Source organism: Anguilla rostrata, chromosome 12 (assembly GCF_018555375.3).
Source record: "Anguilla rostrata isolate EN2019 chromosome 12, ASM1855537v3, whole genome shotgun sequence".
Taxonomy (NCBI): Eukaryota; Metazoa; Chordata; class Actinopteri; order Anguilliformes; family Anguillidae; genus Anguilla; species Anguilla rostrata.
This window is the reverse complement of record NC_057944.1, coordinates 21,449,868-21,476,888: the sequence shown is the minus strand read 5'-3', so window position 1 is coordinate 21,476,888 and position 27,021 is coordinate 21,449,868. Positions and strand designations below refer to the sequence as shown.

At 43.1% G+C, this 27,021-nt stretch overlaps 1 protein-coding gene across 1 annotated transcript in view; it reads left to right on the top strand.

Annotated features, from left to right (window-relative positions):
• Positions 1 to 6,880: 6,880 nt before the first annotated feature.
• grm5b (glutamate receptor, metabotropic 5b) overlaps positions 6,881 to 27,021 on the top strand; it is a 73,184-nt gene continuing 53,043 nt past the window's right edge. Inside the window, exons 1-3 of the mRNA XM_064302345.1 lie at positions 6,881 to 7,030; positions 8,960 to 9,863; positions 25,199 to 25,448. Coding sequence (XP_064158415.1) covers positions 9,185 to 9,863; positions 25,199 to 25,448 — 929 coding nt within the window. The 5' untranslated portion in view covers positions 6,881 to 7,030; positions 8,960 to 9,184. The remainder of the gene's footprint in view (positions 7,031 to 8,959; positions 9,864 to 25,198; positions 25,449 to 27,021) is intronic.

Here is a 27,021-nt window from a genome sequence, read left to right as displayed (position 1 = left end):
GGGTACTCCAGTTAAGAAAGGAGAACAAAAGTTGGCTCCAAATTTATACACACTCCCCCTCCATCCCATCACATGGTCAAGATAATATTTTCAGTCTATTCGCATTTGTCTCAAGGCCATGTCTCCGTGTTCTTGGAATGCTAAGCATGAACAGAAAGTGGGAAATATTTTGATTTGTGTGTAGGCGATACGATACGATACGATACAATAGTGCTACGAAGTCAGTTTAATCTGCGTAAGTGATTGGGGAAATAAAAAATGAATGAAAGCCATTTCGTAGCACTTATTATTTGTGAAAAGAAAAGCTTTATAATCAAGTTGTAGTAATTATAGATATTTATCACCTATCATTTTGGTAGGCCTATCACTCAGGAAAAAGTGCCGAAAAGGTATTGTAGCGTTAGCCAGCAATGCACAATTCATTTCTATATATATATATATATATATATATATATATATATATATATATATATTTTTTTTTTTTTTTAAACTTGTGAATGGTACTTATCAGTACCCAAATAGAACATTATTATACAGTGTACATTTGGGGGGAAAAAATCCTTACCGACCAAAAATATACCTTCATTGTATCTTTATGTATGAGGGTGATTGCAAGTCACGAATAAAATGTTTTTAGAAAACCTCGCTAAATTTTGCAAGTGAGCATTTTTTCTGAACATGTTTGTACTCTTGAATTCGCTCTTGACTTCGAAGAACTTCCAACGTTGACAATTTAAACCCAAACAATACGTGGATAATATGTCATTAACCGTTTGTGATTAAATCCTCTGCATTGGCTTGTACAGTATGCTTGTGAATATGGAGAGTAGTATTATTAATATAAAGGCTGTGTTTTGAAGGTGTTCACTGTTGCCTATTATATGCATTGGGCTAAGAAACAATTTCAGAGCAAAACCATCCTATAGAACACCATTGTAGGAAGTTATCGCTTCCTCTAGAATTATGACTGCGTGACAGAAACTATTGATAAGCCTACTCGTAGTACAGGAAAATGAAAGGGACCTTTTAAGTTTGTGTATGATGGGACCTTTTATTATGTGCTAGCGAAAGGGCATCTGTTGCCTTCTGTGGTTCTGGCAGCCCACAAACTCAGGATCATAAGCCTATCACATGTTCCTTTAGCGGGGCACGAGTTTGAGCTAATCCCCTTTGAGTAACCCTACTAGAGCAGGAATGAACATCATGGGATTATCACAGCCACAGGGTCTCCATCTCCGCCGCTGAAGATCCAGCGCCCATCTATGCTGCATGCTATCCCTACATCCTGCATGTCAAACATTTAACCAGATAAACCTGATACCATAATATAAACAGAGATGGACAATCCAGGTTCAGAAAGTAAAAGTTAATCCCAGGATTTTGTTCCAGTCACCTGGATTTGCTAATGATCACCATTCTTCAGCCAGGAGGTAGAGCTATATCAGCTGGCTGAGTTCATTTGTGGATGAAATACATGGCAGGACTTTTACTTTCGGACCCCTGGAATGTCCACCTCTGAATATAAAAGAATATAAAAAAAGTACAATTCCCTACATTCAGTTTTCCTGCAGTTCATTTTTATCATTTCGAACTGGAAGACACTTTTTTGTTTAGCCTAGAACAAGTGTGAAAAACCCAATTTCTCTCTGTTGTATTCCCACTGATTGCGGTGCCCTTGTCTTATTTATTTAAAAATTTTTTAAAATCTGGTATTAATTCAGGTTTCAAAACTGAACTCAAATACTTACAATATACATTATAATAGATGAACGTAATGAGTTACACCGACATGGTAACATTTTATTGGTAAGCAAATTTAGCCTAGGCTGAGGAGTAGGCCTGCTACTTTTTCCACATATTGGTCAATAAGAGGGACATTTCAATGTTTTTGAGAGAAATACCACCAGAAGGTGGCACTCTAACCCGCCCCTTTGGACAGTCACAGAACAGGGACCTTTCTCTTTCCTCAACCGCAGACTTCACTGAAAGAACAAGGAAATCCTCAGCAAAAGACACTGGAGGGTCAATTCCCCTGCAACTCTAGAGTCTGTGGATGCCAGTGTCTTGGTGCCACAGTCTTATTCTGTTTGTCTGCCTGTTAGACTTTTGCAAAAGTGATCTACCAAAGGAAAAGCAAAATCCACAAGAGCTACATTTTCTGTTAATACATTCATGTTGTTGAAACAATTAGTCAAAAGTGCATATATTCAATGTATATATTCAAAGTAGACTTTTTTTAGCTGACCTAGACTGAGAATCAAGTGTTGCCTTGATTGGCCAAAACATTGAAAGAAAAAGTGACTGCAAAGATAGTCCCATTATACTGTTTATCTACTTTTTTAAACAAGCCATAGTTTTTTGAAGAGGAGCTGAAACAGCATTTCATTTGGTGTCTTTCATCCCCGATTTTCAATAATCTAATTGGTAATCGTTAGAAAAGGAAAAAACTGAGGAGTACCGGTTAACGGTTCAGTCTGTCATCCTAAGTCTCGTTTGGGATGCACACTATCGCACTGCCCCAGCGGGTTGTCTTGCCTGCAGGATTTCTGGCACGTTTGGGGAAAGGATGGTACTGTGGGCATGCATAAGACAGTGAGTGAATCCACTCCTGATCTCTCCCTCCAAGTCACTGCCCTGCATTCTTGACACAGCCTGAAGGCCTTGGCCTAGAAGGTTCCCCAGGAGAAATATCAAGTTAACTCTTTTGTTCTTAATTTTCTTTTCAAAATGCCCATTAACATCCAGAAAGTTTCATGTTCTTCTATAAGCAACTGTGTGACAAAGGTGCAATTAAGGGTCAATGTAAAACTGATATAAGCTTACTATATTACTATATAAGTGTACTAAATGATCTTTGTGAAGATGGACTCCTTCTGCTTTCACCGGTACATGTGTTCTGTGGATGTATGGGTGCGCACTTGTGGTATGCCACTGTGAAATTCCGCTGAGGCAAAACAAACAGTTTTTAGCATATATATAAGATATTAAGATAATTCACCTGTGGCACTTGAGATGACTGATGAACATTTAAGAGGTGTTACATTTCTTTTGACTAATAAATCAAGACCTATTGCCATGACTTTAGGTTGGTATATTTTTTGTGCACTACCAAATAAAAGGAAAGTGTGATTTTTGGGGACACATAACTCGCTGTGATCTTTAAGGCAGCTTCACAGAAGAAGGTGAGCAGCATAATTTGATGTTGACTCTAATGGTTGGATGCTTGTATCACAATATATTCAATGAAAATGGAACTGTGTTATTGTCCTGGCAAAGGAAAGCAAATAAGCCTTTCATATGGCATTGACACCTTGGCATTAACCTACATTTTCTGCACAATAGCAGCTCGTGGTTGCCATGGTGATATTGTCATACAGCTCTTTTGGTTCCCTGCCATTCAATCTGGCTTCTCTTAAAGTTCTTATTTAAACACTGATAACAGCATTAGGCTTATTTGCGGTATGCGAATGTTGATCTATGGTGTATGTGATGATGTACAAATGTAAATGATTAGTCATTTAATTATCTCTATTGTACATACATTCAACTCTTTGTTTGCGAAGCTGTGCTTCCTTATCATCCTGTATTTAAAACCAACATAAATCAGTAAAGATGGTTATGCCAGTGGAACCAGCTGGTTTATCAAATTCAAATTGTTCTACCAGCATGGTCATTACATTACCTGCTTGACTAAGCTGATCTACCAGCATAGCTATTCTCATAAAAGCTTGGACCAGCAATACACCAGTATTAACTAGCTTGGAGCTTTTGCTGATCTATGCTGTTTTTTGAAAGGCCAGGACATACATTTCATATAATATTTGTACAGCTGGATATTTTATTGAAACAGAGCAAGTTAGATACCCTGTTAATAGGTTATCAACATTGTTCTCTAATAAGTTCATTTCCACTACACTGTACTGCTACAACATTTCATAGTTCATGCACATGCAGAAACATCGGTTTTTCTTCTGTCATGAGTTAAATCTTTCAGATCCCTTCCAATTGGAACCAATTGAACCTTGTTTCACAGAGTAAACATTGAATCAGCGTGGGCATAGTTTGATTCAACGGTAATGAAGTTAAACCTTGATTTCCCTCAAGCCTTAAATGTAATTGAATTTTTCCTGTGTGAGCTGTTTGGGATATAAAATGCTTTTGACTTCATGTACCTTGAGGGTGGAGTGGATCTTTGTTTGGATCTCTGTTTTTCCTAAAACGATCTTAAACAATATCGAAATGGATATTGATTGATCAGAACACAGCACAGATGTGGCCTTGCCTTCATCTCAGTGAAAAGTAAATCTGTTTTTGCGTGGGATAGACTTTAGTTGGTTGGAGATGGTACACATACACATGCTACACAAACCGCAAGCTTCGGTTTGTGTAGGCCTTGCATGCTCTCTTAATGGTCTCTAATCCCGTGCACAGCTGTCAGGGGGACCAAAAACAAGTAATCCGCCTTTAGATTTACTCATATTGGTTCTAAATGTGTTTGGTTGCAGTCAAATCATTTCTATTTAGGCTATTTGACGATTTAGTTCACACAAACGGCCTAGGTAAACCTATTGATTCCAGTGGTGTAGTGATAATTTACCTGTAACACTCACTCACTCTGGCTTTGAGGAAGAGTTATGGAGAGAAAGAGAACAAGCGAGGGACAAGCGTGATGTTGTGTCGCCATGGTAAAAAGTGGTTTAATCGTGGTCAGATCTTCAGTGGTCGTTCCTGAGTGCTCGACTGGCGCATAACAACACATGCATTATGGAATATCGCTGAAAGGCCTATGTAAGGATGACTTTTTTCTTGTATAATACAAATAAAAATGATCAAAATGTATTTGTGTTATTTATATGTTCGTGCTGAGTTAAGGCCAGGCAAATTAGTTCGTAGTCGATGGTCTTTCTAGCTTTCCCCAATTCCAAATTTGGCCTTAAATTAGTCTTGACCACAATCTAAGTATGAGTAACTAAAGGTGAGCTAAACAGGGGATACTGCGCTTTATGCTACATGATATGCCAAATGACTTATGCAGCCTAACTGTTGTTAGATCACGTGGTAGGCTTTGTGAATGTTTATCTTACTGGAAAAGTATTTGTCAAAGTGAAAAATAAGTATTGCGCAATAGAACAGAGTCATTACAATTTGGGGGCACATTTAATTGTGCAACACAAGAATTTGTTTGGGTAGGATATGTAGACTAGCTTGGTAGCCTACACTACCTACAGAATCAATGGATAAGTTAGCTACCTGCTATTGCCAAAGCATGGTGTGATCTGTGCTGTAGCCTATTTGTATGTGCATAGTAAAATCTATACAGCCATCAAACTCTGCAAGTGGCAATGCTTCAATTATTGCAATGAAGTAAAGGCTTTCTATAGACTGCCTTTGTGGTGTTTCATGTAGCCCAGGGCTGTCTGGATCTCTAGCTGTTGAATGAGGTGTGCTTTGTTAGGGTTGGAGTGAAAACCTACAGGACCGTAGATCTCCAGGAAGAGGGTTGGTCAGCCCCAAAGTTGCCTAATCGTATTATTTTCTGTGGCAGTAGGCTACATTGTAATAACACTGACACACCAGATTGTATATGGATACGTATGCCTACTACATTCAGTTTTTCATTCGCATCAATTTTTCTGTATGAATAATTATCATGATAGACTGCTACTTGTTGTAGGGTTGTGGTTGTATTAGTTTGTGACCTATTGGTGTAAGTAGCATACAATATACGTATAAAAGGTTAAGCACGCATAAACAGTATGCAATAGGTTAGGACTAATATACTCAATATTAGGTACAACCCTACAGTGTGATCTTGTATGACTTAAGCAAATGTTACTGGATTTTATGAAAAACCTTAGAGATAGTTTGGACATATTAGGCTGCATTCGATCAAAGCCCAAATTACATTAGGCTATGCCACCAAACTAACCTCTGAACACTGTCTCCATCCATCCATTCATTATCGATACCTGCTAATCCTGGTCACGGGGTGCTGGTGCAGAGCGATTAGCCTACATGCCTGGACTGTGGGAGGAAACCCACATGGACACGGAGAGAAAACATAAACTCCACACAGAAGGCCCAGGCCAGGATTTGAACCCAGGACCGTTTTGTTGTGATGATGATGATAATAATAATAATAATAATAATAATAATAATAATAATAATAATAATAATAATAATAATAATGAAAATGTAATAGGCCTACATCTTATTCAACAAACTTAAAAGCATTATCATTCTTATTGATAACTACATATCCACATACTTTTTTTTCTGCAACTGACTTCCCTTTAAGGTGTCCACAGGGTGGTACTCTTGAATAACACTTTTTTGGAGGGGTCGAACAGGAACGCTTAACACTGGACTTCATGAATAAGAGGAATAGCATGTATAATGGATTTCACTATCCACGTTCACTTCAATACTGTGAAGTAGCCCACTCGTTTACAACATTATTTAATCAATGCCCTGTCCGTAAACCAGCAGAAAAATAAGTCTTCACAATATAGAGAAGAGGGGTCTAATCAATCAGACTACATATCATTCACACTAGCGTACGTGTGAGTGAAACGGAGAGCGCATACAGTTTTTGGTTAGAATGAAAGTCGCACTCTAAATATTGAGCGGTATTGCAACAGGGATCAAAGCGTTTTCAGTACATGAGGCAGCAACCTTGTAGCATTGCCTTGTCATTAATGAATAAAAAATTAATGAATAAAACATATCCAGGGAAGACCGTAATCATAATATACAAATATGTTTTATACCTACATTTATGCTAAATGGGATCATCGTGTCCAAGCACCCTGGCGCAGGTTAGTCTGAAAAAGTGGGTGGGGGAAGGAGGTGGGTGATGTGGGGGAGCGCGAGCATGCAATTGCAGCGTGGTGCGTGACATGAAGGCAAGACGAGCCTTTACTCCTGTCGCAGGCATTGGCTTCTCGCTATCTAGACAAATTAGCGAGACACCACAGAACACGGGCTACCTGAGAAAACTGTGACTGGGGAGGAATAGGGAATCTGAACGGTAAGACGATCGTTTTGATTCGATTTCAGACAAAAGGTTTACGTAGTTTGCGGAAAATAAACCGTCTGATAACAGGAACGTATGCACGCATTTAATACAGTCATTCACTTTATGAGAAAATACGCAGAATGACTTCTTTTAAAAACAAAATTTTTCTGTCGTTATGTTTCGCTGAATTTACAGAGGTTTGAGACGTAATGCTGTCTTTGTTGAGGCATATCTTTGTTCACTCGGACTACGTTTTTATTCAAGCTCATTGCATTTCACCATTGCCATTTTTTGATTATGTATTTGCTGTGGATAATTTCTTATTTAATATCTAATAATAGATAAACGCAAGATGAATCTTAGGAGTTTATAACGCATTTTAACATTTCAAAGTTGTCCACTGCAGAGGTTTCAAGGTAAATAGGGGCGCTCGGCTTTTTCAGCACCACGAATAGCTCCCAAGAGCCACAGTATAGTGTACTTGTGCTGGACCGTTAAAATATTCTTTACTTATTTCAGACGGTATGTTTAACGTAGTTCTCAGTTCGTAGTTTTAGTTACGACGTCGGTCAACCTGCCTCACACTGACAAACATTTCCCAGTGAACAGTAGGCTATAACAGGACAATCAAAATGAATCATGTCTGTTCTGCAATGGCGACTAACGGGTAACTTGAAAAAAATATTTATCCAGTTTGTGTGTGTGTGTGTGTGTGTGTGCATGTGACAGAGATGGAGAGAGACCGAGCGAGATAGAGAGAGGGAAATATTGTTATATAGGTGTCCTTTTGGAGAAGTATTGGCTATATAAATTGTGAAGACTACAGCAGAAGATCGCCCAGTGTCGCTATTACAAAGGCATTATTTTGTGAATTTATGAAATAGCCTCCTACCTTATAGCTTATTATTTTAATTGCACGCAGGTAAACGTGCTAAAGCATTCCAAGTGCCAATGGGCATTTGTTTAACAATATCGCATACGATGTCTTTGTACGTTTTGTTTCGCTGCGAAGAATGTACAGCCAAGCAGGCAGATTAATTAACAATAAATAAAAGTCACTGAATTCAATTTTATGAGTAGCGTGATGAGCAAGGCACGTTCTCTCTGTAAAACAAAAGTAAATACCATGAAAACTCAGTTCTTTGCCTGCAAGAAATCGAAAAAACGTGGTCGCGAAGAAGAACCGACAGGTACGCTATACTATCCCGTCGGGAGCCCGCGCCATGGAAAGAGAGAGAAAGCGAGAATCATGTCATGATTTATTGCCTATGCTTCTTCTCGTAGTCGCGAGAATTAATCGGTTTAATGTAAGAGCTGTAACAGAGACCTCACAGAAGCAGTTTTCCAAATAATAAGGCTGTAACCACACTGTCAAATAATAACATTACCTGGCCCCTTGTCCCCTGCAATGGCAGACATTTAACTAAATCATGTTGCTGCATTTTACCTTTCCTTGATTCAATCAATTCACATATCTGGATCAGGGTTAATTATTCTAATTAGATCAATGATAATTGACTAATAATCTTTACTTTTAATCTTTATGCGGCATTTTAAATTATATCTGTCTAATGCTCACATGCTCTGAACCGAAAGACCCAAACAGGAGTCGTCAGAATGCTGCACTACAGCTCTTTGTTGTGATACTGTGCTGGTAGATCAAACATTCCTTATTTTAGGTTGATCAATAATGCTTTGATGACTGAGTGGCACCATGTACATTTTATAATTTGGAGAAATGTTTGTCGCATTTCTATTTACCAGGCATCCTAAGGCATTTGTTTTTGTTATTTTGATATTGTTCTGGTAGCTTTTGACATTGCCATTCTCAGAACTTTAACATAAACATATTGTTGAATCTGAGAATGATTTTTCTTGTGGTTGATGTTGCAACAGAGATTAGGTTTCTAATGTCTTTGCGTTACGTTGTCTTAATTCAAGGTTATGAAGCCAACTATCACCTGCGCCTCCTCAGTAACACGTTGCCTTGGAGACATTTCTTCATTAGGCTGTGTTTGGAAATGCCCGAGAAATGAGAGCTCTGCTGTACCCAGAGTGGAATAGAAGGCTTCAGAGATATTTCATCAGCCAGTGGGTCCTGGTGCCTCCCTTCCAGGCATGAAGTTTCCCTGAGCGCACACGAGGTGCGTTTGTGGTGTACCCAAAATGAGCCTCTTGTTTCTCCTCATGCTTTTGCTGTCAGAGGATAATGGGTCGGCAAGCGTTGGGTTCCTGGTGGATGCACAGTCTAACGAGCGGCGGGTGGTGGCCCACACCTCTGGAGACATCATCATCGGGGCCCTGTTCTCTGTCCACCACCAGCCCCCGGCCGACAAGGTGCACGAGCGCAAGTGCGGGGCGGTGCGGGAGCAGTACGGGATCCAGCGCGTGGAGGCCATGCTGTACACCCTGGACCGCATCAACGCCGACAACAAGATCCTGCCCAACATCACGCTGGGCTGCGAGATCCGAGACTCCTGCTGGCACTCCGCTGTGGCCCTGGAGCAGAGCATCGAGTTCATCCGGGACTCCCTGGTGTCCACCGAGGAAGAGGAGGGCATGATGCGCTGCTCCGAGAGAGGCGCCACGCCCATGCGCGGGAAGAAGCCCATCGTGGGCGTGATCGGACCCGGGTCCAGCTCGGTGGCCATCCAGGTGCAGAACCTGCTGCAGCTCTTTAACATCCCCCAGATTGCCTACTCCGCTACCAGCATGGACCTCAGTGACAAGTCCCTGTACAAGTACTTCATGAGAGTGGTGCCCTCTGACGCCCAGCAAGCCCGGGCCATGGTTGACATTGTCAAGAGGTACAACTGGAGCTACGTGTCGGCCATCCACACAGAAGGTAAGCTGCTGCCTTCTTCTCTGAGAGGAATGAAAGGGCAAATCATGCACGTACTGCATGATCTGTAGCTGGGAATGTTCACCATGCTCTTGAACCTCAGGTCTTCACCAGTTTGTAATATTGAGTATCAAGCTATTCCTGAATGCCTAGGAGACATGACACAGTCTTATTCCTTAGTTTTATCATGCATCCAATGACAGATTGGGTAAGCTAATTATTAATCTGAATTATTAATAAATCAGATTAGTAAAAATATCATACAGAGGTCAGTCTAAAATGGTCTTAATTTTGTGAAAATGTAAAAATACACTTTTATTGTCATTTCTGCTGGAAAACCTTGTTTTATATCATTAATATTGTCCGATATAAGGAAAAGAATTCACAAAGAGTCTTCAGATGCTATATAATGTGCAAATCAAAATGAATTCTGTTGTTTCTGAATATTTTGATATTGAATCCCATGTGGCCTCTGCTTAAAGTAAGCACACCGCTATCCAAATACCTGGATTGATGCCCGGGGAATATACAATGTGGCTAATTTAAGTCTTTTCTCAGTGACCACGTGGGCATTGAGCCAGTCTAATGGGAAAGAATTCCCATTTAAAAAGACGGCAGTGACCCAAAACAACACTTAACACGGCATTTTGTGTCAACATTTTAGATTTTTTTCCCATTCAGCTTGTTAGAAGCCTAATTTTCTAAAATCGTTAAGACATAAGACTGTTTCATTTAAAGAATATAATGAAAGGGGTGAGGATTGTTGTGGTGAGGATTGTGGTGAAAGTTGTGGAACGACCCTCCCTCTGCTCCCGTCCATTAATAATTCTACTTCATCACTCATCAGACAGGGGTAGCATAAAATAAGGACATGTTAATCTCCCTTAGAGGAATGCCTCAGGGGCGGTTTTGATTGCTCTGTTCATTTTATCTGCCGTTATCATGTGTGGAACTGTTTTCAGGGTCCAGGCATGAGACAGTATTGCTCTGTGGAAGCTGTAGGGGAGATCTAGTGGCAGGGAGTCGGATGTATGTGCCCTCATCCCATTGTGTCAAAGACTTAAAAATGACTCTTTAAAATGCCCCTCTGGATCATAATATATGACTGTTCGACTTTTAAATGTACCCAGCTAAATAACAGGGAAAAGCCTACAGAACTTTCACAGACCTGCGGCATACATAATGAATATACTGCATTAATTAGAAGGTCCATTGAAATAAATATTTAAAAAAAAAGATGTAATTGTGCTTACTGTTCACACAAGCCAATTCCAGGATGCCAGCGAATGACTTTGTCACAGATATTTGCGTGTTCAAAAATGCGCATCAGAAAGCTCACTGGTTGCTGCTGATGTGTGCGTATTAAATGTGCGGTCGAGGGCCAGGATAAAGGAGGCAATGCACATTCTCCAGGGATGTGTTTCCATTGTGTGCCATGCTGAGATCTGTTGCAAATGTCCACTGTTTTGTTGAGTGATTGTGGCAGTGTCTCAGAAGCCCAGCTGTAACGAGAGTACGCAGATCGCTGGAGCTGCTTTAGCCTCCTCTGGAGCCCAGGCTGTGGGCTGTGGGCTGTCGCTGTGCTGTTTCCTGATGAAGAACACAATGCCGATGCCTGAGCGTATATTCATAGTGTCACAAATGCGTCTCCGTCTTCGCCTGGCGGAGTTTGACCTTGATCGAACACGTCAAGGACATCAGAGTTCTACTGAGCTCCTCATCAGCTCATTATTTCAGACATAATTTCCATGGTGAGGTCTTGTATAATGGAGAAAAATAAAAAAGACTTGACATCCAGTTAGAATTTTTAACATACCCTCAAGGAAAACTGTACACTGCAAATGATCTTGCTCACACAAGTCTTTTGATTATTGACTAAGTGTCATGAACGGAGGATAAAAAAGGGGGAAAATGCAGCTCAGTAGAATAGTGAGAAGTGCCCATTTTCTGACTCATTGTTGCCCATGCTTTGGTGAAAGGAATGACAAAAAAAATCTCCCAATTCTGCAGAGAAATTCGATCTCATTCTCATCCGTGGGAGTATGTATACAATTCATAAAAGAAACAGGCTGGTTCTTACTGAATTGATTCGTTTCAGAGACTGAGGTTGGTCTAAAGAAAAGACCTTGGAGCTTTGCAAAAGAGACAACCCCAGCAGGATCTGGACTACTCAGAAGGTTCAAATGAACAGTATTAAAGGGGTGGGGGTGGTGGGGGCGAGGGAAAGAGAGGTAGGGAAGGGGGAGGGAGTGTGAGATAAATAAAAGGGGAACGGAAGGAGGAAAGGAAAAAGGCAGGCAAATCTTTTAGTATTTACTGGAAAAAGGAAATGTATGTTCTTCACTGTACCAATCATATGGAACTTGCAGTCACAGTGCAACATTCACATTCGCCAGCCAGTCTCAGTCATGATGCTGAGGGTCACAAGCTGATTTACAGCAGAACCATTGTCTGTGCAAATCTTTTGATTGTGTCATTGAGCAGATTTCTGCGTGCATCTAACGACAGTGCTTTCAGCGCAACGAAGAGTGCAGTGGTAGAAAATGAGCGAACAAAAAACACCATCAAAACCTCAACATCAAAATTTTCCACCCTCTCTGTCCTGGCCAGTAGTACTCCCCAATCTGTGGTCCTTATCGATATCCAGACAGCCGCTGCAGAGAGCACACGGGCTCTGCTGTAAAGAGATCAGCAGCGTAGCTGTGAGAAAGAGCCGCACTCATATGCATACAGCAGCCAAGCCACAGCATCTGCCTGATCTGTCTGCTGCAGCTCTCGCCAGTTATTCCCTCACAGTTACGCCTTTTTGTCCAAGGTCACTAAAAGAGGTGTCTGGAGACTGTTTATTTTAAAGGCTGTCTGTGGTCATTTCTGCTAAAAACAAAATAAAGCATAAACAGTTCCCAGTTAAAGCGACCAGCTCGAGAAAGTAAACACATTAGAGCGGTTTTATTATCTTGTGGAGCAACCTTATTTCTGAGAAAATGTTCTGAGAAATGATGCGCATTGATTATTATAAATGGCCACACGTGGTCTGTTGTCAGTCAGGGTTGCTTAAGGTAATCACAGCCATATCTTGGTCTCTAAGGACCCCATCCAGGGCAACATAATTTACTCACCAGCATACTCTCTGAATATTGACTGAAGCACATCAGGATAAATGGCTGGCTCAGAGGCACCAAGGCAGTGGCAAAACTGCAACATTCAGTCTAATTATAAAGCTTAACCACTGCACCAAATCACTACCCCATAGTCAGACATGTTAACTGAATCATTAACCAGAATGCCCCAAACAATGAATAATTGCATTGGCTATGCAATGCAAAAATAATAATGCATTGATTTGGGGAAAAACAGTTTTGCCATGGCAGTATTTTCCCATTATATCCTCAATCCTGCTTTTCTCTTCTTTCATTTGCATTGTAAACTTGAAGCTGCCAAGATGGCAAGGAGATGAATAATACATTTAAGTAAAGAAGTTCTTTGATCTTTCCTTCTGCTGCACTGTACAAGAGGCGATGTGGAGATACAGCTGTGCGGTCCAGGAGGCATCACTGACGAGCATATGAACCGACCCACAGCCAGCAGTGTTGGCTGTAATGAGCTCCTGTTTAGTAGGCTACTACATCTGCATCCGCTTTGCTTTACAGCTTGATTTCTTCTGGAGAAAAACATGGGATATACTGTCATTATTCTTTCATTGGTGACATATGCTGCCAGTTATTTTACAGTGTCCATTCATTTCTTTGTCTTGTTAATATTGTAATTTTGTATTTTTTTCTCTCCACGCAGTAGTAGGAACCAATATATTTCAGCCAGACACTTACCAAAGCACATCTGTAGATTTGCTTTTCATTGCGGTTACTGTTTCCCCTAAAATAAAATGGCTCAAAATTGTACAGCTCACATTGTTTCCCCTCCAGTCTCAATTAATGTTGCAACTGCATGACAGGGAACCATTTCAGAGGTGGTAGGTCTGCTGTTTCATGTGTTGTCTTGTGGCTGAAAACAAAAACAGCTCTAAACAGCTCTAGCTGTAGGCAATTGAATATCTAATTGAAGACCTTGTCAGAGCGATCTCAGTGTCTGAAAAATTAACTCTGTTTCGTGCTGTGAGTTGCCCTGGATAAGCCGATCTGCCACACATTAAAACACTGTGTGTTACTGCAGAAACAAGAACAATAGAGAAGCTATTATTTTGTTATCCCGACAGTATACATACTGTAAAATTTTATATTGTATTAATGTGTGTACTCGCACATACACACATATAAATGCAAATGCGTACATAACACGGGGAAAGACAGCCCAGTCATAAGCACTTGTTAAGGGACTGTGGTGCACAATGTTTCTCTGTGGTATCCAATGAGCAATTGCAGTCAATTCACAATTGATCTCAGTTCTCCTGATTTTCAGAACAATTCTGCAACAATTTAATTCTTTTTTACACCCAGGATTTGGGACCTCACTCTTTAAGTCAGATTCTTCACCGGTTGGAAGTGAAAATTAATGTATCATTTTAGCCATTTAATAGCTGTCCAGTGTTCCTGTGTCATTTGTGATGGTGATCGGTGATGGTGATTACCACTCAGCATTCCGGAACTGGCTTTGTCATTAACCGCAGTACGATAAGGTCAGGCAGTGACGCAGCGGTTTACCCTCCGGGGAAATGCCAGTGAGGAGCAGACATTGAGCTGCGACCATGACTGAATTTTACTTTCTGTCTCTCGCTTTAACCCTTTCCTGCCAGGCGAACGTGCCCAGGCTCTGAAGTGGAAGAGACAACCCTTTCTTTCATTCCCTTTGACAGGAAAGAAAATACACTGAACAGTTTGCTGGAATCCCTTGGGTGTATATGAACGACGCATGTCTACAGTGCCATAGGGTACCAAGCACCTTAGAGAATCACTTCAGGAAACTGTAGTGCAAATGGTGCATAGGAGATAACAGGCAAACCTGGTGCTCCTGCCTGTAACAGAGAATCACCGATGCCCCTCCTTCTCAATCCGTCATCTTTAATTGGCTAAAAAAATCATTCTCTCCCCCTTCACCTCAGCTGATGTGTGGTGAGCATTCTGGTGCAAAATGGCTGCCATGCATCACCCAAGTGGCTGCCACACTTGGTGGTTGATGTGAGTTTCCCCCTGATCACTGTGAAGTGCTTTGCTGCCAGTGGGCTTAAATAGGTGAATGGACTGGTGTGGCATTACATTTGGTGTCTCTGGTGGCTGCTGGTCACTGTGCAGTGGGGTTGCCTTGGAGGGAGGATTTTGTAGCCGTGGGTGCCCGCAGTCTAATGATGGAAAATGGAGGTTTCTTGAACCCAAAATGGATACAGCTATAATAGGTTCCCATTCACAGACAAATTGAAGAGCCGCCCTCTTCAGCTGAACATGATCAGCTGGATTCAACACATAAATGACTAGTTCAGATCAGATGGTCATTAGTAGCATACAGTTGCTCAGCCCCGTTTTATTTTTATGTAACCTCGCTCTCGCACCGCTGTTGCGCCGAAGCTGCTGACGCTGAGGCTGTGAAGCGAACGCGCTGTGGTGTGACCCGCTAACGCGGCCCCAGAAGTGCTGTGTGATCCTGGCCGGCGTGGGGGCGGGCTGACGTTTGCTGACATGCTATTTCATAACCCCCGCGTTGCTATTATGGCCTGTGTGCTAGAGATTTCATTCCTCTCCTCACATGACAGACAATGACATGTGAAATTGCCTGGGTTTGTGTATCGGCAGTTAAGGATACCTCTTTAAAGGATTAAAATGGCAGGGTCAGGGGGAAAGGAGGGAGCCAGCAGGTCATCTCGGGGAGATTAATGGTGATGCATCCTCCAATCTCCCGGGCCGGGGGTCTGTTGCCATGGTAAACGGTGTGATAAGCGGCTCTGTGGGTTGAGGGAATTTTAAGTGTAAGTCATTAGCGAGAGGTTTGATGGGTGAAGTGTGCAGCGAAGTGCCAGACTGCTTCCCTCCTCCTCATCCTCATTCCCCTTCATCGGTCTGTGCTACCTGCCAATGTTTTACAGGGTTGTCCTATTCCTGGCTGTTACCTCCCCTGTACACATCATCATTGGCTCCACGACTGTCTGTTTCCTTATCCCGGACGGAGCCTGTTCCTCCCTGAAGCCTGTTCACGTCTCCTTACTCCCCTTCATTCTTATCTGTGCATCTGCCACTGCTTGGTCGTATCCAGCTGTAAATTTAAATTCTTGTCCATGTTTCCGCATCTGCGCCATCGTTCATTCCCATCCCTGCACAACCCACCATGCCTAACCCTGCATATCTGCCCACATATCTGTGCTTTCCTCTTCATACTTATCCTTGACATCCTGCTATGCTTCCTCTCTTAGCTCTTTGTGTCTGCCATTCATTTATCACACTGTCTGCAGGATCTCCTAAGCCTCTCCTCATTTCAAACAGAAGAGTGACAAGATGAAGCCTTTTGCCTTTTATTCTTAAAGTATTGTGAGATTACTCTTGACAGCACAGTTAAATTCTTGAGCCTATTGTGGGTCTGCCTGGGAGTGATGTAGTGCAGGGTTAGCAAACTTGGTCCTGGAGTTTCTGGTTTTTGCTCCATCTGAGCTTGATCACAGGAGTTTGATGGATGATTAAAAGTCTGAGCCTGAGCATTGTGAACAACAAAATGCCAAGGGCCACCAGCACAAGTCGCTTGTGTTCAATAACCCTTTAAGGTGTAAGATCAGAACTGTGTGATCTTAACTGAACATTCGAATGCTGATGTTAATTATTACTAGTACTTGACAGAAACTGAGTTCTAGAACACTGACTTTGAATTTTGAAACAAAAAAAAACCAAAAAAAAAAAACATTCCAAAAAGCCTACTCTTCAGAGGATTAGCCTGGTTAATTAAAATGAGTCCAGGTGTGTAGTTGCAGGTTTGGATGGAGCAGAAGCCTGAGTCTCTGAGTCTACTGTGGCTGCGCTGCTGCCTGAGGGAGGGAGGGATTCACTCGGCTCATCATTCACCTGCGATCTCAGTCACACTCAGCACAGTCTGCTTGCACATGAAATGTCTTTCCCTGACTCAAATCCTGTGCAACTTGTGTGCAACAGGGGTGGCGCAGAGACATATGATAGTAATTTAGCAGTGGCTAATTTACCAGTGGCTAAATTAAGGGCTAAATTTGCCATTTATCACTGCAAATGGTGAGCGAATGTGTGGCCTCCATTGGGGTTATGTAAGAGGTCCATCAAGAATTCTCCTGTTAGCCCGAGAGGCCCAGGGGAAAAGACAGGATGTGTGAGCTTGATGAGTTTTTTTTCTAAAAGAAGCTTCCAGAATACCGTCGCCTGGGCAATGCGAGGTGCACACAGGTGTTTTGGGGGCTGTGTTAAGAACGGAAGTGCAGCTGTGAATTGGATTCCCAGACGTGGAAATTGCTATGGCGATGGTAGGGCCGCCACAGCAACTCTGTTGTGGGGGGGCGGGGGGGGCCTCCAGTCAAAGTGACAAATTACGGGAATGGAATAGGCCAGGGCCTGCCACCTTGGTGTCTGTCACCACAGCTTGAGCGCCGAGGCAGAAATGATCGGGCGTAAATTCTCTTCACCAAGAGAGAGCCGTGGCTTTGTGTGTGTGTGTGTGTTCCCTTTGCCCAAAATACCAGGAGCAAGTGGAGAAAGGGCTCAGTAGTTTAACTCTTGTCTTGTAAAATGCCAAAAATGGCCTTGTAAAATGCCAATTGTAGAAATAATCTGTCATTTTTTTGGTGATATCAACTTGAATTAATCTCTAATGGGGCTGTATTTAAAGACAGTTGAGACATAATGCAAACATTGTAAAAAAATAAAATAAAAACAAATTATGAAGCAGGAGGCTCAATATCAAAACAGGAGAATATGTTGAGTCTTTGGCAAGCTAAATACATGTAGGCCTACATGAGGTAGAACGTACACATAGGAGTCCATAGGTGGATCATTATTTCCCATAGAGTACTTACAACATTATTTCCCATGTTTTTTTACAGAGAGAGAGACAATGTAAAAGCTCTCTTATGTGTAAGTGTGCAGGTGTGCCTGTGTGCCATATCCTGGATGGCTGCCAGATACCACAGACAATTGCTCCTTCACCCTCTCCCGTACTCGGGTTTTTAAAAAGGGTTCAATTTATTCCTCCAGCAGAGACCAGCTGTGTTGGCAGCCGTGCAGCTGGCCTGTGCTCATGCCAGCGGATTCTCTTATGGCGGTCCCAGAGAATGAAGGCCCCCATGTTTGTGTTTCACCTCCAATTTAGCGTGATCATCCTGGCCACTGCATTCCCTCCGCGGCCATTGCTCCCTCCTGCTGCAAGAGCATTCCACCACAGCAGAACAGCTAAACTGCAGCCACCTCCCCAACTCCGCCATCTTGGATAAGGAATTATAGATAGAGGACAGACAGGATAGACAATAGTTCTGTATCAGCGCAATGGAACATCTCACTGTGAGCATGCTAGTTCATGCTTTATTTACGCAGCCTCAATGACAAACTACAAAATGACTAAATGAACTCAAATGTATTGCATTATTTTTGTTTCATCATCCACTATACATAATACAATTCATATTCATATTCTCTGCTGTTTTATGTACATTCTATTTACAAATCAGTTGCTTCTATGGTTAATTTAGGGTTTTGCTGCTTGAAACAGCATGTACATGTGGTATCAGTGATTATGCATGGGATGGATTAGAGGGATTTTTGTATTATACATGGTGGAACATGTCTGTTCAAATTAATGTCAGCTAGAATCAGCATAAAACATTCCTGCGTGTTAAAATGTCATAACTTCATGCATTCAAGAGTCTGAACATGCCCTTATCCATTCTATATTATATTATGTCAACAAACAATATCATCTTTCTCCAGAATATCTTCATTTGAAGTAATCATTAACTTGGGTAGACTACTGTCAAGGACCTCTTCTGGTAGAGGCAGTACATTACAGTGTGGTGAACCACTGCAATTTAATCATTGATTAAATCTTTCGCTCCCAGTCTGCACTCACAAAAGCGGGAAACATGATTATATTTTCAAAAGCACATTTGTTATATTGTATGAATAATTTATGAATGCAAGTGCGGTCTGTATTTCAAACACGGTTTGTAAATCAATGCGATGCAATTTATGGTAATTCAGATTTCAGAATACTGTCAAAACACAAGCCTACTTATGATTCTTAACAGGACCTATCTGAAATACTCCAATAATTGTTCGTCTGTGGATATCATTTGTCTTTAATACAGAGCATCGGCAGCGATCCCACTCATAGGAAAGCTATACAAGATGCCACCAACCTCCAGCTGGTCTTTAGAAAGTGTATCCTGTTCCATCTCCAATGGAAGACCCTGACAATGGGCATAGAGCACAAAACACAAGAGAGTAGTATTGTCTTTAATTTGCCATTCACTGGGTTCTATTCAGTTTGCAGATACAGTAGCTGCTGCTTAGCAATCATGCCCCCCTGACTCTCTTCCTCATCGTCGTCTTCATCTGAGCTTTCCTCGCCACTCTCTCAGTGTTTCTACCCACAGAATGAATGTAAGTCAGTCTGCCGGGTCTATGAGATCACCCCCCATCATCGATCTTTGATGATTAGGCCAGCCAGTGCAAGTTATATTTATCAAGATATTAGCATTTTTATTTTCTTATTGCAGACTGATTCTGCGTCACGTAATGGGTATGGGTGGCTGGGCGGAAGTGCCACACAACCCCTGGCCCTGAATCAAATGCGCATGGTGGGGAGGGCTGGGCAGGGGTAGCTTGCGCTGATGTCACTGCTGTTTAATTGATGTCGGGTTTGTGTGAGGTATAAGAGTCCCTGTGGTGCTGAGCTCATGCCCTGACCCTTTTTTTCAGGGCTTGTTGGCTGGACTCACCCCAGAGCTGTTATTATTGGTTCCTGCGTGGGCTGGCAAAACCACCCCATCTCAGTATTTATGTATTTAATCCCATGTACTTAATAAGTGCTCATACGGCACATCTTTGTATCCTCTTGTCTACAGGGTCCTATCTGGAGCAGTTCACATGTGCTGGCTTCTCGATCTCAACATTTATTGAGGTCCCCAGATCAGTATTTATGAATTTATGATCATGTACCTGCTTAATAATCAGCAGTTTTACCAGGGGAAAGTTTCTTTTGTGTTTTGTGTGTCCTTGTCTGCAGCAGGGTTTTCATTGGTGTGCACCACACGCAGCAGTTATTTTTCCCACAAGCCTCTGATCTGGAGTTCAGAGCCCTTGCCGCTGCCGTACAACAAAATGGGAAATGGGAGTTTAAGATGGATGTTCTTTCAGACACACATCTAATTTGTTGAGACCCTGGTGGTATGTGCATCCACACAGTGCTGTGCTGTGGGCAATTAATTTTTACAATTAATTCCCTCAAGACGGAAAGCCTCCAATAACGAGCATGCCTCTAATCTTTTCAGAATTAGTGTTAGGGATTGTATTAACAGCTTGCAATGGCAACAAATAAAGTTGCAGTAAATTACTTTATGAGCACAATCCAGAGCAGTACAATAAGGACTTGGGGTATAGTGTTCTTTTCTCTGTTCTTAAGAAGCCCCCTCCTGCCCTATCTTCTGCTATTCTTCCCCGTAATACCAGTGGGTAGATTTTTCCGATGCACACCTCTCGCTCCATGCTATAATCTGTTTAAGATGAATGAATTCTGCAGCGGCAACATGTTGAAAACCCCCCTCTTGTGCTTTTTTTTTTTTTTTTTAGCAGGGTGAGAAATGCCGGTTATGAATTCAATCTAATTTCAATTCAATTCTATAACTTTGAATAATGAATTTGAGGAACTTTTTTTTTTCTTTTTTGCAGCGCATACTAGGTTTTAAAAATGTATTTCTGCGAGCAGTGAGCTCATGACATTGCGTAATGCATTATTCAAATCTGAAGGCAAACCATGAGGTGGTTAGGTTAAATTCCTACCTGATGGCCAGAAAAAGGGTTATTTTCTCTGTGCTTTTAAAGGTATTGGCTCTGACACTGGTGTCATCCTGCTTTAAAGAGGGAAATGATTGGTCAGAGTTAGTAACTATCGTCAAATATCATTAAATAATTATTAGCCTCTTGACCCCAGACCACAGCACAGTATTACCTGATGTGACTCTGTTTGCATGGTTATATATAACAAGGGAAATGTCAGTGTACTGCTGATAGAAATCGTTTAAGTGGCTACAAGACTCAGGAATCACCCCTGCTGCCGACTTCCTCTCTATGGCGTCTAGCTGACACTCCAGAGCTTTTTTTTTTTTTGTTGCTTTTTTATTTTTTTATTTTTGAAAAGCTGGGTGTCACTTGCAGAGGCTCATCTCCCTTTCTTCTGCCAGAAGTAACGAGTAGCGGGCTGGTGTGAGACTTCCTGTAAAGCTGTTCCAGAGTGGCGCCCCCTTCTCCCAGGGAGGGGAGTGCGGCCGTGTCAGCCATCTGCCGCCGACTCGTCTCACTGTGAGACTAATTACAGGATTTTGCATGTAGCTGGTGGACGTAGCTTTCTTTAGCATGTAAAGGCCTTGTGCTCCTTTTTTATTTTCAGTATACTGTGTGATTTGCTGTGTCTGGATGGGCTTTAACTTGCTGTCAGCTTCAGCACCATTGCACAGACGAGGGCTATCAGGAAGCAGACAGAGAACAAGCGTTGCACTGTTGTGAAACTGCTGACTTACTCCTACTGTGACGTTGATTTACAATGTTTGCACGTTTAAACTGCTGTCAGAGGGGATTTTTTTTTCACACATCCATGCATACGGTGTCTAGAGACGATGATCTTGGTTGAATGCAGCAGGATGGACCTTTAAGTGCTGGAGTTACACTGCCACGGCTGCATGCAACTGTGTTTACCATCAAAATATTCCCCTATTGAGAAAATGTGCCTGTGAACTGAATAAGCACAGGGGCCATGATGGAGTGCCGGTGGGCTCTGGTGACAGATAGCTGAAGGCCATTTTCCTCTCCCATGCAGGGCTGTGGCGCGGAGTTGTTATTGGAGTGCGGTCGTCGGGTCGGCAGCACAGATGGTTTTCGGGCCCTGCGTTCCCTGTTATTAAGCCAGCAGCTGAAGGTCCTTCCACAGAGCCGTGCCTTTTCCGCCCCCCACCCCAGCACACAAATCCTCGCCCGTGATCAAGACGAATATCTGCGCTGCAGAGAGAGCTGCCCGTCCGTAGCTGTTACGGGGCTGGGGAATGGGGTGATGCATATTGTCCACCGTTCCTCTTTGGGCCGCAAATTGTGTTTTGTGTTTTACTGGAGTGCCACAGGCTTTTATTCCTTTATTCTTGCCCAGGGGAATAGGGCATTTCAGAGGTTGTTCTGTTTCGCTGTGGCCGCGTAACAGTGAAAGTTGTATTCTCTGTATGCGCAAAGGGACGCCGAGATCTTGGACTGTACGGGCTATGCCGATGGTGGAGCCCGGTCTCATCGCTAGAGCGGCTACCGCTATGTGTGATGATGCGTGCGATCGCTTGGCTCGGAGCACCACTCCCGCCTGCCGCGCGCTTGATCTAACGCTGATCCAGCGCACGGCCTGGCCGGTCGTTCCTGACAGATCATCTGTGCAGCGCCCTCAGGCAGACTGAAGTATCCACAGATCGATGCTTATTCTCTTTATAAAGCACGACTTGCTCATCATTTCTCAATCGATCTGTACCTGGAACGTGAGCGTTGTTGCATGTACCGGAGGAGGGGGGTAATGTGGGGGGGGGAGAGCCGGGCCAGCGCTGAATGGAGGCACGCTGTACTGGGCCCTGCCGCACCTCCTGTCCCAGCTCTGTCAGATGTGTGGAGATTTGGATGGGTCTCCGCTCACTCACTGGAGAACACAGCCTCATGGGTCACTGAGAGCGCCCCTTCCCCAGGCCTCAGCTGTAACAGACACCTCCTGTAACAGCTCTGGGGAATGCATCCTCAGCTTAATGTCGGACAGACAGACAGACAGACAAACAGACAGACAGACAGACAGACGAAGCGACGGTGAGCGACACCGCTCTCCAGCTGCAGACGCGTGATTCTGCGGGTGTCTGAGGGCACGTGTCCGCGGGAAGCTTTTACCGACAGGGCTACGGATCGCTTTCACAGCTCTGAAAATAAATCTGACTCGATTTCATATTTGCTCCGTTTTCCTTTTTATGTTTGCCAGTGATTTCAAATAACAGGAGGTTTCCGTGGGTTTGGAGTCCAGACATGTCAGATTTTCCACACCTGGGTCCAGTCGTGAACCCATGTCCGATGGCACCGACACAGTGGTTTCTATGGCCACGGTCCTCCGCCTGAGAGGTTTACTGCGTGCGGTGGCACTGTGCGCAGAGCTGCTATCGGCCTTGCCTTGTCCTCTCGGCCCTCATTTACTCCCCGGTTAAATCACGCTCCTTATTAACCGTTTTCGTTCTTATCTCAATCCAATTTCAGCTGCAACATTTGCAGCAGAATTGATTTGAATTGAATTAATGCCGGGTCTGCACTGGACCCGAATGACAGCCCTGATTAGCGACATGGCTGATAAATCGCTAAATCGTTATGCTGTCACCTTACTGCTGTGGGGGTTTAATGCCACCGTCTGTGTGATCTATATCAGTTATTCCCTCTAATTTCTCTAATCTGCCACACCGCTGCAGATTTGCTCACAGACTAAATAATTTCTGTCCGTTTGAAGTGTTCAGTGGCCATTATGAAAACAAAGCCACTGATCATTGTTTCCACTTAATGGCGTTCGGCAGTCTGTCTGTGTGATCTCAGTTAGCCTGCTGAATATGAAGCTCTGCTTTCATGTTTCTAATGAGAGTCACATCAGAGAGTAGCAGAGGACCAAGTAATGGTTGTTAAAACAATTCCTTCCAAAAGTCCTCTGAGGAGATGCCCATGTTGATATGTGTTTGTGGTTTTATCAGTACCTCTCCAAGCTATTTCTTGCTGTGTATTGATTAAAGTCTACTCATCCTCTTAGTTAATTTGACTGTCTTTCAAGTCTATCTGGTTCTCTGTTTAACTCTAAAAAAACAAGGTTTTCTGTCTCCCTGTGATATTGACTGGTGGGTTAGCTCAGAGTGAAGCACTAAAATCACTGGTGAAAGGAAAGGGAACACTTCTGTTAAATGGCACACTTAATAAGCCCTGTGGCAGCTGACAGATGTATTGCCGCTGATGTTGCTTGTGCAGAGGGTAGACCACGGACTGTCGTTGCTGTTGTTCCCGTCAGTGTCGTATCAATTCCTCAAGGGCACCTTCATTCATTAGACCTCTGCAGCATGAGTATATGTATACATGGACATCTGCACAGGAGGCAATAGCATTACAATAGTCCCATCTGTCAAGGGTTCTGAGCCAGAAGCAGTGCTGTTTTCCTTAATCCCTGTTCTAATCCCATTTTTAACAAACCCAGTACCACTTCTGACAGACAGAACTCTTATGAACAGTGTGGGTAAATGCATGAAGCCAGTGGACCTTTGTGGATCTTCAGTACTCTTTGTGAATACAACAGCCGCCAGAAATGCAGTCTTGATATAAAAGACGAAAAAGTAAGATTGTACTGTATGTTGTGTGGTCTTGGGAACAGTTACTGAATGGACGTTTCTTGAAAGCGGCCGTATCTCTTTAACCAGATTTCGGCGTTCCCAGGGATCCAGGGGAGGGGAAACCCCCCCCCCCCCTTCTCCCAGCTTGACACATTTCTTAGCGATCCGAGGCCCACTGTTCCATTTTTCACAGTTGACACCAGAGGCCATCAGTATCCTCAGCCTGCTGGCTGTGTGTAGTGTTATTCCATGCCAGTGAATTCTGGTTAGTTTGCAGATCCTGAAGAAGTGCATCTTAATTCAGGTTCTCTCCGCCCCCCCCCCCCCCTAAGGAAACTGAATTTGATTTGGTTACCAGAGCCTACAGTATGTGCAAGTTCTGGGAGCATTGGATGTTTGTACGCAGTGTTTTGATGTGACATGTCGCTGTAGTTATCCTTCTGTATGCGTTATTATTGTGAGGCTCTGTCATTGATGAATCTTTTCTTACGAAAGGCTTCTCGTGCTGGTTAAAGGTCCATAAGATGACTCTCCTAGCTGTGTGTGGTGCACACCCAGTCTTCACACATTAAAAAATTGTTATCGAAGTAAACTTGTTCAAAGAAAAAACTTTTTAAAAAATCTTAATGAAGAAATAATTATTTTTCCCAAATGTGAGTCACAGTTATTGGCACCCCAATTTAAATTTAAGGATTCATAGTACATCAGGTATTAATTGAAATGAAATAGGCACTGCCAATAAAAAGCAGATTTTACAGGATTAGGGGCAGAAATTCAAATGTTAACTGCGAGCCTCTGTCTCCCGTTCCAGGGAACTACGGGGAGAGCGGCATGGAGGCGTTCAAAGACATGGCCGCCAAAGAGGGGATCTGCATCGCGCACTCGGACAAGATCTACAGCAACGCCGGGGAGCCGGGCTTCGACAAGCTGCTGCGGAAACTCCGGGGCCACCTGCCCAAGGCGCGCGTGGTGGCCTGCTTCTGCGAGGGCATGACCGTGCGCGGCATCCTCATGGCCATGCGCCGCCAGAAGCTGGTGGGGGAGTTCCTGCTGCTCGGGAGGTCAGTGCCCAACGCGCGCCCGCTGAGTCGAAACGCCGCCCCCGACCCGCCCTGACCTCTGACCTCAGGGTCAGCGTGCCTGGGTGCATGTGGGGCAAGACTGCGGCGCTGCTCACGCAGATTACCGCACACACGTATGCTTGTACTCGTACATATAGAAATATGTGTGTGCATGTGCGTTGGTGGTAGCACAGACATGTATGTGCACGTGTGCGTGTGCGCATGAACATGCAGTGGCGGACTATGTGATTTTGTGGGCCATTTCAACGTCAATCTTTTCAGCCCCCTCCCATTCAAAGAGCATAACTTGCCCTTGTTGCTCGTCATACAAAAAAACTCAGTGAACTGATTTTTATATTTACAGCAAAAATACAAACTTTAAAATGAATTACTTATAAATTAGAAATACACCTGAGTGCGATTACACCTTTCATTTCAGTCCCCAGCATGCATACCAGTGTTAGTGGTTATAACTTAAAATTCAACAGAGAGCAATCATCATTTCTTCATATCCCGCTATCTTTAGAAATCTTAAGAGGCTCATTTTTTACTTCAGAAGTGTTAGCTTATTTGCTAACATGCTGATTTGTCATGCTAGTAAAGCTAATTGAATTGAACTGAGAGTAATATGAACAGATCAGGCCACTGAGCTACATCATCTGACATTGGAGACTACGCAAGTCCTATGTGGGCTCCTTGATCTGAATGGGAGGACATTATTTTTCTCACTTTAATGAGCTATAATTTACCAACTCACAGTGGCAGCTACTACACCAACTTTTTGCTGCAAGCAAAGAAAAGGCTTGTTTCATTTGTTCCCATTTTTAACAAATGAAGCCACGGACTAACAAATAACACGAAAACACTGTTACAGCATCACAGAGCCATAAACAGAATGTTAAATTGATGTATAGGCCACTTATGATGGTTATTATTAATGGAAAAATCAACCAAAAGATGTATGATATCTCCATTTGCGTCATAACTGGAGGCAAGGCATCATCATATGGCTGGGTGTGATGAGGTGATATCTGTGCTGAGCTGAGCAGGGTGTATGGGCTTGAGAGTGGGGGAGGGGTTCATTTAATTTCACCTGAAGACAGACATAAACCCCTCCGTGAGTATGGGAGCTTCTCAAATGAAATGTGTGAATCATGGTTAAATCCATCTCTGCCAGAAAACACACTCACACACACACACATGCGCACACACAGCAGACGCAAGCACATACACAATCAGAAAGCAGTGCTTTGCTGCAGTCCAGGATGAACAGTGTGGCAATTTGTTCATTGCTTTTGTTGATTGCTGCTCTCGCAAATCCAGACGCGTCCCTGTGTCTCAGACAAGGTTACGTCCCTGCCCCTCCTCTCTGCAGTGACATTTTCTTCCTACGCCGATTTCATTGTCAACAACACAACTGACTGTGTTTGTAGGGGAGAGATGGTGGAGTGAGTGTGTACGTGTGTGCGTGTGTTTTGTGTGTTGTGTGTGAGCGTGTGTGCGTGTGCATGTATGCACATGTGCGCGTGTGCGTGTGTGTGTGTGTGCCATACTGGCAAGGTGTGGGGAGAGC